At 44.3% G+C, this 14,361-nt stretch overlaps 1 protein-coding gene across 2 annotated transcripts in view; it reads left to right on the top strand.

The window, feature by feature from the left end:
- The window catches only part of OFD1 (OFD1 centriole and centriolar satellite protein), a 64,177-nt gene that overhangs the window by 27,563 nt on the left and 22,253 nt on the right, over positions 1-14,361 (top strand). For both annotated transcript variants that reach the window (XM_019417908.2, XM_019417909.2), the window contains 6 exons: positions 1,385-1,453; positions 1,541-1,571; positions 9,126-9,233; positions 11,194-11,330; positions 11,838-12,011; positions 14,055-14,161. In XM_019417908.2, the coding sequence (XP_019273453.2) occupies positions 1,385-1,453; positions 1,541-1,571; positions 9,126-9,233; positions 11,194-11,330; positions 11,838-12,011; positions 14,055-14,161 (626 nt within the window). The remainder of the gene's footprint in view (positions 1-1,384; positions 1,454-1,540; positions 1,572-9,125; positions 9,234-11,193; positions 11,331-11,837; positions 12,012-14,054; positions 14,162-14,361) is intronic.

Here is a 14,361-nt window from a genome sequence, read left to right as displayed (position 1 = left end):
CCACTTTCCTAATGACTTTCTGTTCAATGGGAGTGGTAGAGAAATCTAGCCCTGCTTGATATTAAGGGTTGATACAGCAAACTGCCTATTTTTTTTAATAGACTTAATTTTTTTAGAGCAGTTGAGGTTCAGAGCAAAATTGAGCAGAAAGGAAGGTACCCCATGTGCTCCTTGCTCCCACTCGTGCACAGCCTCCCCTACTAGCAACATAATTAGATACATTTCCACAGTGGGACCTACATGGTCACATCTTCACTGAAGTCCATAGTTTAACGGTTGGTGTTGTCTCTGTGTTTTTACTCTTGATCTTGTCTATAATTGTCCAAAAGCTTCCTATTAAGAGGTTTTAACAAAATAAGAACAGTGTTAGTATTTGAGAATCTTAATATGCTTTATTAACGACCAAATTTTATTAACATTAGGAGTTCTTTTTGGGTCCCTCAATCTTTAAGCTTTTTTGTTTTTTTGTTACTTTTTAAAGTTTATGTCTGAGAGAGCACGAGAGAGCACGCGTGCACACACAAGCTGGGGAGGGACAGAGGAAGATCGAGAATCCCCAGCACGCTCCGGGCTGTCAGCACAAAGCCTGACACGGGGCTCGAACCCAGGCACTGTGACCTCATGACCTGAGCCGAAGTCAGATGCTTAACAGACCGAGCCACTCGGGAGCCCCTGTTGTTTGTTTAAAGGAAGCTCTGTGCCTAACGTGGGGCTTGAACTCAAGACCCCAGAACAAGAGTCACGTGTTCTACCGACTGAGCCAGCCAGGTGCCCTGAAGTTTCTAATTACATGACCCAGTTGGGCATGTTGCATGAGTAATAGGCAGTTACATAGCTGTTCCAGCAATAGTTAACCTGCTTATATACTTAAAGGTGTTTACTATAAAATGCCGTGCAGAATATTTTCCTGAAAGGAAAACCCTGTCAGTGTTCCGAGGGAAGTCCTAGTACATGATGCGTGTTGTAGTAGAAATACAGATTAAGAATAGCCACCCAAAATGTTTAAAACTATTTTAGATAGGCTTTTGTCAGTCATGGTTGTAAAGACGGTAAAACTTGGTATTTTGAACCAGTAGTATTTTAAAAACTTGATTACCATTGAAAGACCCTGGGATTCACGCGTGTATTCGTTGGTTCATCAGATATTTGAGTGTAATCTGTAAGGCATTAACCATTTGTTAGACCCATTATCTTTGTGAAGTATTTGGAGGTTAATTCTGTGATGGGGAAAAATATTTTATCCTTGTGACTTGAATAGGTTATCAATAGTATAAGAAAGCGCTTCAGTTTTATGTTGTTAGTGTGATTCTTAAACTTTAGGAACATCCTAATTTATCGCTTAAACATCAGTGTAAAATGTCAACTTAATTTTTTTTTCTTTAAGGTATTTACTATGCAAGATCTGTTAGAACTCCTCAAAATCTACCCTGAATCCGGTCTCTACAAATCACTGGTAGGATTGTTGAGTTGTTATAATCTGCCTTGGTCTGTTAATTGTAACTGAACAGTTGAATAAAGGTAAAATATTTTCTTTTAACAGATGTCAGGATTTGATAACAAAAAGAAAAAAGGTAGGAGCCTTCATATATGTAGAAAATAGCAACATTTTTGTCATGTACTTTATCCTGTAAAACTCTGAAAGTAATCTTGAGGGGTAAGAGTAGGGAATTGAATTGGAATTTGATTTTCCCTGCTGTGACAATACCTTGTTATTTATTTGGTTTGTTTTTTGTTTTTTGGTTTTTTTTTGTTTTTTTACAGATTTTATTTTTTTAAGTAATCTCTTCCCCTAACATGGGGCTTGAACTTAAAACCCTGACAGCGGGAGTGGCACGCTCCCACCATCTGAGCCAGCCAGGTGCCCCAATACCCTAGCTTTGGGGGAAAAAAAAAAAAAAAAAAAAAATCTAACTTGACCAATGTACATCACTTCTCCAAATTTCAGTCCTCTTAATTACTCTTAGATACTCGCACACAAAAAACCCACTGTAGACAGTAGTTGATACAGCCCCACAAATGATCTGCAAGGTACTTTTTGTAAACATACCCACTGTTGGGAACATTGCCCCACACCCAGACAGTGTTAAGGCTTTGTATCCTAGACCTCCTCCTTGATAAAGTACATGTCTATAAAGTACAACTTAAAAATTAATTGCTTAAAGAATGAAATAACTGGTTAGTAGTGTTGAATAAATATTTATTAACTGTTGATATGGGCCTGGTAAACTGCTTTAATTTTGGCCTTGATAAGAACCATCCTAGAGGCCATTCTATAACTGCCACGGGTACAGACTGTGGGCTGGACTTGCCTACGGACTTCGTAGCATGAACTTCAGCTGGTAACTTGCCTGTAATACATAGTCTTTAGGTCTTTTGAATAACCCGTAACGTTATGTAACGGCCCTTTCGTGTTGGTGTGCCCCTGGGTTTTGTCTGTCGCCGGCATTGCTATCCTCCCCAGTCGGGCGTTCTTTTCAAATTTAGCATTCGGCAAACATTTGAGTATTTACCTTCTGCCAACTATTAGTCTGTGACTGAATTGCCTAGTCTCTTGGGAGTGATGTCAGCAGAGGATGAGTGAATCAGATCACAAGACCTCCTAGAGTGCCTGCAAAGTAGGGCATCCATACTGAAGTTGAGTATGGTAAGTGATCCTGTATTCTATATGCCGAGGCAGTACTGTTCCATGTAAATTTTCTGGAGTCATGGAAATGGCTCTCCCTGTGCCATCTGATATGGGAGCGCGTGGCTATCCCTGTGCATCTGATAGAGCTAGCCACGTGTGGCTGTTGAAGGGTTGAAATGTGGCTGGCGTGGCTAACGAACTGACTGTTAAGTTGCAGTAGCCACACGTGCATAGTGGTCATATTGGATAGCACGGGCCTCAGGTATATAGTGGGTATCTGTAGCTTAACTCTGTGGGAAGGAAACTTGGGGCCTGAAGGGATCTTAAGAAATGGTATAACCACTCTGACAGATGGGTGTTTTCTCACAAAGCTAAGCATACTCTTCCCATCCAACAGTGATGCTCCTAGGTATTTACCCAACTGACTCGAAAACTTAGGTCCACGTAGATCCCGGATAGGAATGTTTGTGGTACTTGATAGTGATGGCCAGAAATGGGGAGCAATCAAAATGTCACTAAGAGGGGTGGATAAAGAAACTGAGGTGTGCATCTAGACAAGGGAATACTAATGAGGATTTTGATGACGGTATTTTGCACTGTTAATCCACGCAAAAACAAACTACCTTTAAATGCATTTTGTTAGGGAAAGGGGCCGGTCCGTAAAGGGTACATATTGTGTGATTTCATATATGATTTTCTGAAAAAGGCATAAGTGTAGAGCTGCTGAATGGATCGGTGGTTGCCGGGGATTTGGCGGAATGGGGGTGTGGAAGGTTGAATAGGTGAAGCACAGGGAATTTCTTAAGCGAGTGTGTTTCCTATGATCGTGGTAGGATCTATATAGCACTATAGTGGTCAGAGCCTGTAGAACCTCCTGGCACAAAGGGTGAAGCTTAATGTATGCAATTTTAGGAGGTCAGGTGCCCCAGGATGGATTGCAGACAGTGACAAAATGGTCTGTCCTAACCCCAGTCCCCCCGCCCCCCCCCAAGGAGAAGAAACGATGCTGAGCTCCTCAACACTGGAAATGAAGATTTTATGACTAAAGGCAAATGAAACTGTATATAGGCCCTGGATGTGGAGTGATAGCTGGCTCATGGGGGTACTGGTTAACTGCTCTGAAACCATTGTACATGGATGCTGGATTTGGACAACTAACGCAATGGATAGTAGAGGGCGAGAGCCAAGTTTCTCCCTGTTAGAGTGTGATTTTACAGTTGGGTAAGGGGAGGAGGCTAGAATGATGTGTGTGATAGTGGGTTTTTTTAGACCCCTCACTGTGAGCTCAGGTTTAGCTTCATACATATGCAGAGGATCTCTATAGATCGATGTATCTGCACGGGTTCGTAGAACACTCAACTTTCGTTGTGCAGGCTGAGAGGGCCTAGAAGCAAGGACACCCTAGTAACTGCGTGCACGCCTAGTGCCCGGTTTGGAACACTGATAGGGTTTTGAAGACCATTCCATAATAGGAACCAGGGCTCCCCGGAGCGATGACTGATTGTAGGACTGGGGCAGAGAAGGTACAAGAGGAGCCCGGAGTGTTGTCTAATGCTAGACATAGGGAAATGCTTAATAAGGGGGGGGAAAAAGGCACTGTGAAGGAGCTCCTAAGGGCCAAAGCTAGAACAGTTGAATAAATGGGGAGACCAGAGCAATCCTTCTCAGAGGGGTATGCATACAGGGAGGGGAGAGGGGAAGTGGAACCAGTTAGGACCCATGAGAAGCCCTGCAGACCTGGGAAACGGTGATGACCGTTACAGTGAGCGAGGGGGAGGAGCACCTCTGGAAAGATGACCCTACTGCAGCATCTCCGAGAAAGTTCCTGCGGCATGTCTACCTTGTCTCCAGAGGCAGAGCAGGCGTGCCTGAGCATAAGAGTAGCAGGAAGGTGTGAGGAGAGAACGGGCTGACTGGGGGTGGGGGGGAAGAGAAACGGGCAAGAGAGGATGAGCGGATGAGCCAGAGACGAATTGCAAGTGTATGTCTAATGAGAGGAAGTGAAAACCAGACTTGGAAATCTTGGGGAAAAGGGAGGTGGGAGGCCTTTACCTTCGTTCATGCAGAAGCTGAGTCCTTTCAACTGTTGGAAGATCCTAAAGCTCCTAATTGTTCATTTAATGTGTATTTATTTTCGAGAGCGACAGACACAGCATGAGCGGGGGAGGGGCAGAGAGAGAGGGACACACAGAATCTGAAGCAGGCTCCGAGCTGTCACCACAGAGCCTGACTTGAGGCTTCAACCCACAGACCCATCATTACCTAAGCCAAAGTTGAACACTTAACCGACGGAGCCACCCAGGCACCCCAATTTTGTTCTTATGGCTGAGTGATAATTCCACTGTGTGTGTCCCCCCGTCTGTGCGTGTGTGCACACACACTTACATACCACATCTATCCGTTGTAAACAATGCTGCTGTAAACCTAGGGATGCATATGTCTTTTCAAGTTAGTGTTCGTTTTCTTTGCACAAATACCCAGTAGTGGAATTACTGGAACATATGGTAATTCTATTTTTAACTTTTTTTTTTTTTTCCTTTGCGTAGAGCACATGCATGTGAGCAGGGGAGGAACAGGGGGAGAGAGAATCCCAAGTAGGCTCCACACCCGGTGTGGAGCCCAACAGGAGGCTCGATCTCACAACTATGAGATCATGACCTGAGCTGAGATCGAGTCGGACGTTCTTTAACTGAGCCACCCAGGCACTCCTATTTTTAACTTTTTGAGGAACCTCCATACTGTTTTCCACAGTGGCTGCACCAGTTTGCATTCCCACCAGCAGTACAAGAGGACTCCTTTTTCTCCACATCCTCACCAGCATTAGTTTCTTGTGTTTTTTGGTTTTAGCTGTTCTGATAGGTGTGAGGTGATTGATCTCTCACTGTGGTTTTGATTTGCATTTCCCTAATGGTGAGTGATGTTGAGCCTTTTTTTCGTGAGTCTGTTGGCCATCTGAATATCTTTGGAAAAGTGGGTATTCAGGTCCTTGACTCGTTTGTTGATTGGTTTTTGTGTTGGATTGTAGGAGTCCTTTATATATCTTGGATATTAACTCCTTACTGGATAGATCATTTACAAATATCTTCTGCCATTCAGTAGGTTGCTTTTTTGTTTTGTCGAGGGTTTTCTTTGCTGTGCCAAAGCTCACTATTTTGTAGTCCTGATAGGTCTCTTCAGGCGAAGGAAGCAAGAACTATCTAGAAAAACACTTATCTACAGTTGATGTCAAAGATATTACTGCCTATGTTTTCTAGGAATTTTGTGATTGCAGCTCTCACATTTAGGACTTTAATTCATTTTGAGCTTATTTTTATTTGTGGTGTAAGAAAAGTGGTCCACTTTTATTGTTTTGCATGTAGCCATCCAGTTTCCCCAACACCATTTGCTGAAGAGACTGCTTTATCCCCCTGGTGTATACTCTTGCCTCCTTTGTTGTAGATTATTTGACCATACGTGCGTGGGTTTATTTCTGGGCTCTCTGTTCATCTATGTGCCTGTTGTCGTGCCACTGCGTTACTGTTTTGATTACGACAGCTTTGGGGTACATCTTGCAATCAGGAATTGTGGTATCTCCAGCTTTGTTCTTTTACCTCAAGGTTGTTTTGGCTCTTCAGGAGTCTTTCGTGGTTCCATACAAATTTTAGTGGTAGTCCAGTTCTGTGAAAAACGCTGTTGGTATTTTGACTGAGATTGCGTGGTGTCTGTAAATTGCTTTGGGTAACATTGACATGTTAACAATACTGGTTCTCTGAGTCCCTGAGCACAGAATATTTTCTGTTGGTGTCATCTTCGATTCTTTCATCCGTGTTTTAGGGTTTTCATAGTGTAGGTCTTTCAGCTCCTTGGTTAGGTTTACTTACAGGTGTGTGTGTGTGTGTGTGTGTGTGTGTGTGTGTGTGTGTGTATATATATAATTTTTTTTTTTTTTTGGTGCAATGGTAAATGGCATTTTTTTGCTACTTGATTATTACTGTATAGAGGTGCAACAGATTTCTGTATGTTAACTTTGTATCCTGTGACATCACTGAATTCATTTATCGGTGCTAGTGTCTTTTTTGGTGGAGTCTTTGAAGTTTTCTGTGTATACTATCATGACATCTGTAAATAGTGACAGTTTTACTTCTTACCAATTTGGATGTTTTTTTGTCCAATGGCTGTGGCAAGGACTTTGAGTACTATGTTGAATCAAAGTGGTGAGAGAGGACATCCTTGTTTTTCCTGATCTTAGAAGCGCTCAGTTGTTTACATACATTGAGTATGAGGTTAGCTGTTTTTTATCTATGGCCTTTATTATTTTTTTTTTAACTTTATTTGAATTGAAGTTAGTTAACCGAGAGTGTAATACTGATTTCAGGAGTAGAACCCAGTGATGCATCACTTAACACACAACACTTATTGCTCATCCCAACAAGTGTCCTCCTTCATGCCCGTCGCTCATTTAGCCCATCTCCCCACCCACCTCCCCTCCAGCCACTCTCCGTTCTCTGTCTTGAAGAATCCCTTATGGTGGGGTGCTTGGGTGGCTCATTCGGTTAAGTGTCCAACTCTGGGTTTTAGCTAAGGTCAGGATGTCACTGTCATGAGATCAAGCCCCGCATTGGGCTCTGTGCTGATGGCGCAGAACCTGTTCGGGATTCTGACTTCCTCTCTGTGCCCCTCACCTCACTTGTGCCATGTTTCTCTTTCTCAAAAATAGACATTAAAAAAAAAAATCTTGGGGCACCTGGGTGGCTCTGTCAGTTGGTTAAGCATCTGACTCTTAGTTTTAGCTCCAGTCATAATCTTAGGTTTGTGAGTTCGAGCCCCGCATCTGGGTCTGCACTGACAGCGTGGGGCCTGCTGGAAGTTCTCTCTCACTGTCTCTGTGCCACCACTTGCACTTTGTCTCTCCAAAGAGACTTAAAAAAAAAACAAAAAAACCCAACACTCTGATGGTTTGCCTCCTTGTGTTTTTATTTTCTTTCTCCTTCCCTTCCCCTTTGTTCATGTGTTTCTTAAATTCCATGTGTGTGAGATCATGTATTGGTCTTTCTCTGACTGATTATTTTGCTTAGCATAATACACTCTAGTTTTTTTATTTTTTTGATACAAAATTTATTGTCAAATTGGTTTCCATACAACACCCAGTGCTCATCCCAACAGGTGCCTTCCTCAATGCCCATCACCCACTTTCCCCTCCCTCCCACCCCTCACTTTATTCTCAGTTTTTCAGTCTCTTATGATTCTGCTCCCTCCCTAACTTTTTTTTTTTTTTCCTTCCCTTCCCCCATGGTCTTCTGTCGAGTTTCTCAGGATCCACATGAGAGTGAAAACATACGGTCTCTGTCTTTCTCTGTATGACTTACTTCACTTAGCATAACACTCCAGTTCCATCCACGTTGCTACAAAAGGCCAGATTTCATTCTTTGTCGTTTCCAAGTAGTATTCTATTGTACATACAAACCACAACCTCTTTACCCATTCATCAGTTGATGGACATTTAGGCTCTTTCCATAATACGCTCTAGTTTCATCCACATTGTTGGAAACGGAAAGATTTGATTCTTGTTTGATCACCAAGTAATATTCCATTGTGTGTAATATTACATACACACACACACACACACACACACACCCCACCGTCTTTGTCAGTTGATGGACCTTTGGGCTCTTTACATAATTGGGCTGTTGGTGATAGCACTGCTATAAACATTGGGGTGCGTGTGCCCCTGTGAATCAGCATTTTTGTGTCCTTTGGATAAATACCTAGTATTGGAATTGGTGGGTCATGGGGTAGTTTAATTTTTAGTTTTTTTTTTTTTTTTTTTTCAACGTTTATTTATTTTTGGGACAGGGAGACAGAGCATGAACGGGGGAGGGACAGAGAGAGAGGGAGACACAGAATCGGAAACAGGCTCCAGGCTCCGAGCCATCAGCCCAGAGCCTGACGCGGGGCTCGAACTCACGGACCGCGAGATCGTGACCTGGCTGAAGTCGGACGCTTAACCGACTGCGCCACCCAGGCGCCCCAATTTTTAGTTTTTTGAGGAACCTCCACACTGTCCTCCAGAGCAGCTGCACCAGTGTGCATTCCCACCAGCAGTGCAATGTTTGTTGGTTTATATCCTGTTGATCTGACTTTTTTTTGTATAAACTTGGTCCATGTCTTGTCTAATTTCTCCATTTTTTTTGACTTGTAACAGCTCTTTGATATTATGAAAATTACTCCTGTCTCCACATCCTCGCGAGTACTTTGTTGCAGTCTATCACTTGTCTTTTGACTTGATTTCGTGCCATCTAGGTTTCTAATTCTTATGTTGTGAGATTGATACTGCTCGTTATTGCTTCTAGGTTGTGTGTCATGTTTGCAAAGTCCTTTCCTTAGAAATTATTCTCAGAAGATCTAGAATGTAAGAAAGGATAATGTTTAAAAGCCAAGATCTTAGAAACAGGGTTGATGCAATGGTTGAATGGAAAAAAGTTACACGCCGAAACTGTATTATGCACTTTGTGTCTTGTAGGTTTTCTCATGGAGTTTTTAAAAGAAGTGGCAGAGTATCATCAGTCCAGAGCGAGCTGTGATGTGGGAACTCAGACAAGTTCCACGTTGCCTGGCCAAGACTCACTTGGTAACTGTGGCTCCCCTTCAGAATTTTAACGTTTCTGTCTTCTCCTCGAGTGAAGGAAAGGACCTGATGTGCTGTACTATGGGTCTGTTCCTTGACTGGGAGGGGTGCAAGCCGCAGGGGGCACAGGTGCCTGCTTCCTCCGGAAGCCTCGCGGGAGGCGGCCAGGACCGCTCGCCCGCGCCACCCTCCCCTCTCTGAAGGCCCACGTGCTCCTCTGTGTGTTGGGTTCAACCTCTCATAACTGGGAGGTTCTTCTCTAGGTTTCCTCTAACTTGAATTTATGGCCACTAAGTGAGGAAATCCTTGACTGCGTGCCTTGTGGAGAAAACTAGAGAAGTCAGTGGCGTATCCCTTTGGTTTAGAGCTGAGGAAATGGGGGTCCCCAGAGGAAGCACAACTTGGAAACGTTCCTTCTGGGTCAGAACGGATAGTAGAATCCAAATTTTTTTTTTTTTTTTAATTTTTAAAAACTTATTTTTGAGAGAGAGGGGGAGGGAGGGGGAGGGAGCATGAACAGGAGATAGGCAGAGGAAGGGAGACACAGAATCTGAAGCAGGCCCCAGGCTTGGAGCTATCCGCACAGAGCATGACGACGCGGGGATCAAACTCCTAAACTGGGAGATTGTGACCTGAGCCGAAGTTGGACGCTTAACCAACTGAGCCACCCAGGCACCCCTAGAGTCCAAATTTTTCTAAAATTACATGATTAATCAGTTTCTTGGCACCTCCTGAGTCTTAAGGAGAATAATACTTTTAACTAGTAAAAAGAGAAGTCTGTTATTAGTAAAACATAAGCTATATGATGAGGCCTTCATTTTGGCCTAGGTTTTATTCCATTGGGAGCATGGTATATGCTTATTCTAGAGAAGTACTGTCCAAAAATAGCCACGTGTAACTGTTAATTTTCTAGTAGCCATGGGGGGGGGGAGACAGGTGAATTTATTTTAATATAATTTATTTAACCCAGTATGTCCAAAATATTCCAACATGTAATTGATCCAGAAAACGTAAATGAGATTATTCTATATAAAATTTCCATACTCCATCCTTGAAACCTGGTGTGTCTTTTACACTTAAAGCACCTCTCAATTTGAACTGGTCCCACTTCATGTACTCCATGGCCACGTGTGGCTAGAGAGTCCTGTATTGGACGACACAATTGTAAAGCATTTGGAAAACCCAGAAAAGTAAATGGAAAACCTGTTAAATTCTCTAAAAAGACGGACGCTGCCAATCTCTTCAAACCACTTGTGTCAGCCGCCTTGTCCGGTGCATCCTTTTTGGCGGGTGGTGTTCTCCACGATTGAGCTCATCCTGCAAGTCGGGGTTTGTGGTCGGTTGTTGCTGGCCCGCAGCTGTTGTGGGGGCTGTGGGTCTACTGGAGAGAGCACTAGAACGACAGCCCAGCAACAGACGAGCTTGCAGCCCCAATCCTGCCCTTACACAGTTGCTTAGCCCTCTGGGACTCACTTAAACTATATGGGCATCTGCTTCCTTCTCTGCAAAGCAGAGGAGTCAAAATACGTGATCTTTAATTTATTTTAAGGTCCGTGTTTTGAACGTGTCAGTCGACTTTAACCACAGTCCAATAAAAGCACTCTCTGCCTTGGCACTTAGGGACTGGGAAGAGATGCCAGTGTTTTCTGACTTAAGTTGCACTCTTGGCTTTCTTTCCCCCTGACATTGGATGGTGAGAATTTCCGATGTAAGGAATGGTGGAAACGGTTGTACAGTGAACACTTGTGTACCTAGACTTACCCGGTAAATTTGTGTCCTCCTTGCCTGATCGCTTATCCGACCCATCCATTAATCCATCTTAATTTTGTGGCGTTTCAAAGTAAATTGCAGACATCCTTCCCGTTGCCCCTAAGTATACTCTGTGCTTTTGAACAGAGCTCCAGCCTCTTGCTCAACTGACAGCAGTTCCCTATGCTAACTTCCTATGTTGTTGTTTTAACAGTGGAGAAGCTTCAGCTTATTGATGATCAGTTTGCAGGTGCTTACCCTCAGCGTCCAAAGTTAGAATCCTTAGAAGTAAAGTTAAATGAATATAAAAGAGAAATAGAACAGCAGCTTCGGGCAGAAATGTGTCAAAAGGTGAGCTGTATCTTGTTGCTGTGCTTGTCTTGAATGTCTTTAAAAAAAAAAAAAAAAAAGGTTTAAGAGCAAATGTAAGCAGGGGAGGGGCTGTGAGAGAAGGGGAGAGAGAATCCTTAGCAGGCTCCACGCTGTCAGCATAGAACCTGACTCAGGGCTCGAGCTCAAGAACCATGAGATCATGAACTGAGCCGAAATCAAGAAGTCAGGCGTTTCACCAACTGAGCCACCCAGGTGTCCTGTGATGTCTTCATCTTGGGTATGGGGGGGAAAAATAGAGAATTTCTATTAACAAATGTGATACACTGTTACGCATGATTTTTCTTTCCAACTGATGTCATTTTTTATGCCTTTTGAGTGAATCCTACAGGTACAATGAATGAGATGAAAGTAAAAATGAGTTAAACTAAGTATATTAGAGCATTAGTGTTAAACCTAACCCTGAAGAGAGAAGTTATTTTCTTAGTGTAGTTTTGGTATTTACAATAATTGGTGATCGATTGGCAGTTAAAGTATTTTAAAGATACTGAAGTAGCAAAAATTAAGATGGAAGAGAAAAGAAAGTCTGAGAGGGAATTGGCTGAGTTCCGGAACGAATTGGAGAGAGCTTGTCGAGCAAAATCTGACGCCCTTATTTCTCGGGAGAAGTTGGCTTTTGAGAGAATTCAGAAGCACCAAGAGGTAAGACTTTACAATTCTTTGCCAGGTGTCTACTTCCTACGGCTGTTTGTAGATGGGCTTCAGGCCCTAGAGTGGGTTGTGACAGTTGGTTAGCCAAGATCAAGCCCTACAGGTGTATGAGGGATGGAGGTCAAGAGCACAAGTGGTAGGACTGGCCTTAAAAAGGTTATGGAGACTTCCTCCCCCGAGAGCGCCGGGAGGAAGGGACTGAGGGTGCTAGCTTCCATGTTGGGAGCGGGCGAAACTCCCCGCTGAATACGCTCCCTCCTCTCGGGCAGATGGGAGGGTTGGGGGGCAGCCTCAAGGAGAGGATCGGTGTGGAATGGCTGCGTGGGGGTGGGGGCGGAGCAGCCCTCCGAAGCAGGCCGGACTGGCGGAGCTGTGTGGAGGCCCTGGTCGTGACACGGGCATCCCGCAGCCGAAGTGGACCCAACCAGGTGCTTGTAGGCAGTTGGTGTGGTACAGTCAGGTTAGCGAGGGCGGGAAGATCAAGGCGCTTGGGCAGTGGACCTGACGGAGCTGAGTTTACTTGGCTTGAGAAGGGCAGCCTCTTGAGGACATTGGGGTTCGGTGGGGTGGTGAAAGGGGCCGGAGGGGATGGTGGGTGGCTACTACCCCAGGGGGGCTTGGGGTGGGGGTGGGAGACAGGGCTGTGTGGTGTTCTCGGAGGCATCCAGGACAAGATGTCGGGACACTGATGGATGGAAGAATAAGCGTGGGCCCATAGGACAGGGCTGCGGGTTGAGATGTCGCGTGAAGACTAGAAACAAAATGCAATATGATGCCCTTGGGTCACAGGGGTTGAGGGTCCCTGGAATTGCGGAGTCTAGGATTGTGGAAGGTGGTCATTAGATTTCTCCCGGAAAGTGACTGGACAGGAAGTGGAAAGGGTGAGGAGTGGCAGGAGGGATGGGGTCCACTCTTTGAGGAAAAACTGGTTCCTTTCCCAAGGGGCTGTCTTAGACGAGCCTGGATTCGGGACACTGTTTGCCGTGTCCAGCCAGAAGCGCTGCTATGTGACCTCGAAAGTTGGAGGGCTCCCTCCCAGCGCCCACCCTTGATTACAGCTGCTCAGAAAGACCCAGTCATGTCCTATGATTTCGTGTACCGTTTCTGGTGATGGGGCTCTTAGAAAAAAATCAATGTTGGAGCCACTGTCTTTGAGACGATTGGATGTTTACGTTAACAACTGCATCCTCAAGACGGGTGACTGACTAGTTCAGATCAGTTACCAGACCAGAATATTCATTGAGTTCGCTGATTCTCTTAAGGCTCTGGACAAGATGGCCATCCTCATGCCAAGCATCCTGGCTTTATTCCGCTACCTGCAATGCCCTTCTTGTGCCCCCGATGAAACCCTCTTGGCCTTCAAATCCAGCTTCTGTGTCCCTTCCTTGTAATGCCTTCCCTGACTGACTCCCTCAGGTCCTGTTCCTGCCACAGTCCTGAAGTATTTTAGTTAGAAAAGTCATCACATCCTAGTGTGTCATTTCGCTTTCCCTGACTACACTGACTTTTGGAAAGATGGGAACTCTACCTGTTCGTCTTTCTCTAGTTCTGAGTGTGCTGTTAGACACATGCCAGGTACTCCGTGAAGCCTTGCTCAGCGAACACACAAATGGAAGCGTGGCCCGTTCATTCAGCTTGTTAACCGAGTCAGAATGACCTATGAACTGAAACTTTGAGACGACAGAACCAGGGGCATTCTATTCTTTGGAACTTTTATCGCTACATGCACATTTCGTGTCCTTTTCTTGCTGACGCACTTGTCGAAATGTTAAGTGTCTGGGAGATGTCAGTTAGGTAGATTAAACAGAGCAGAGGTGTTAGGAATATATGCTAATGGGGCCAGTCATCGAAGGAGGGAATGCATGTTTGGGTGGCTAAATAGGCAAAAAGAGTATGCTGAATTGGAACCTCTTGAAAGTGAAATTGTAACCCTAAGTATCTGTAGTTCTCTGGAATCGAGGAAGCACTATATTAGTTCGGATCTGTTGTATCTTCTTTAGCTTGCTTGCTGAAAACTAATGCTTCTGTACACAGATTGAAACCAAGGAGATTTATGCTCAGAGACAACTTCTCCTCAAAGATATAGACATGCTAAGAGGCAGAGAAGCAGAGCTGAAACAAAGAATGGAAGCTTTTGAATTGTGAGTAACGTGTGTTCGTTTGGGATATTCAGAATGACGATTCACAAGAACTAAATACGCGTCTTAATAGTCTGATGTTAACTGCCAAATAGAGTGTTCACTTGTAAAGGGGATCCCACCTAGCTTTAAAAGGCACAAAAGAAGAGAAAGACTAGGGTTTCACTTATGAACTGGTACACATTAGAGTGAAAAGCAGAGTG

The sequence above is a fragment of the Panthera pardus genome, unplaced genomic scaffold (genome assembly GCF_024362965.1).
Source record: "Panthera pardus isolate Hobbes unplaced genomic scaffold, ASM2436296v1 HiC_scaffold_27, whole genome shotgun sequence".
NCBI lineage: Eukaryota > Metazoa > Chordata > Mammalia > Carnivora > Felidae > Panthera > Panthera pardus.
The sequence above is the reverse complement of the archived record's forward strand: the minus strand, read 5'-3'. Positions and strand labels throughout refer to the sequence as shown.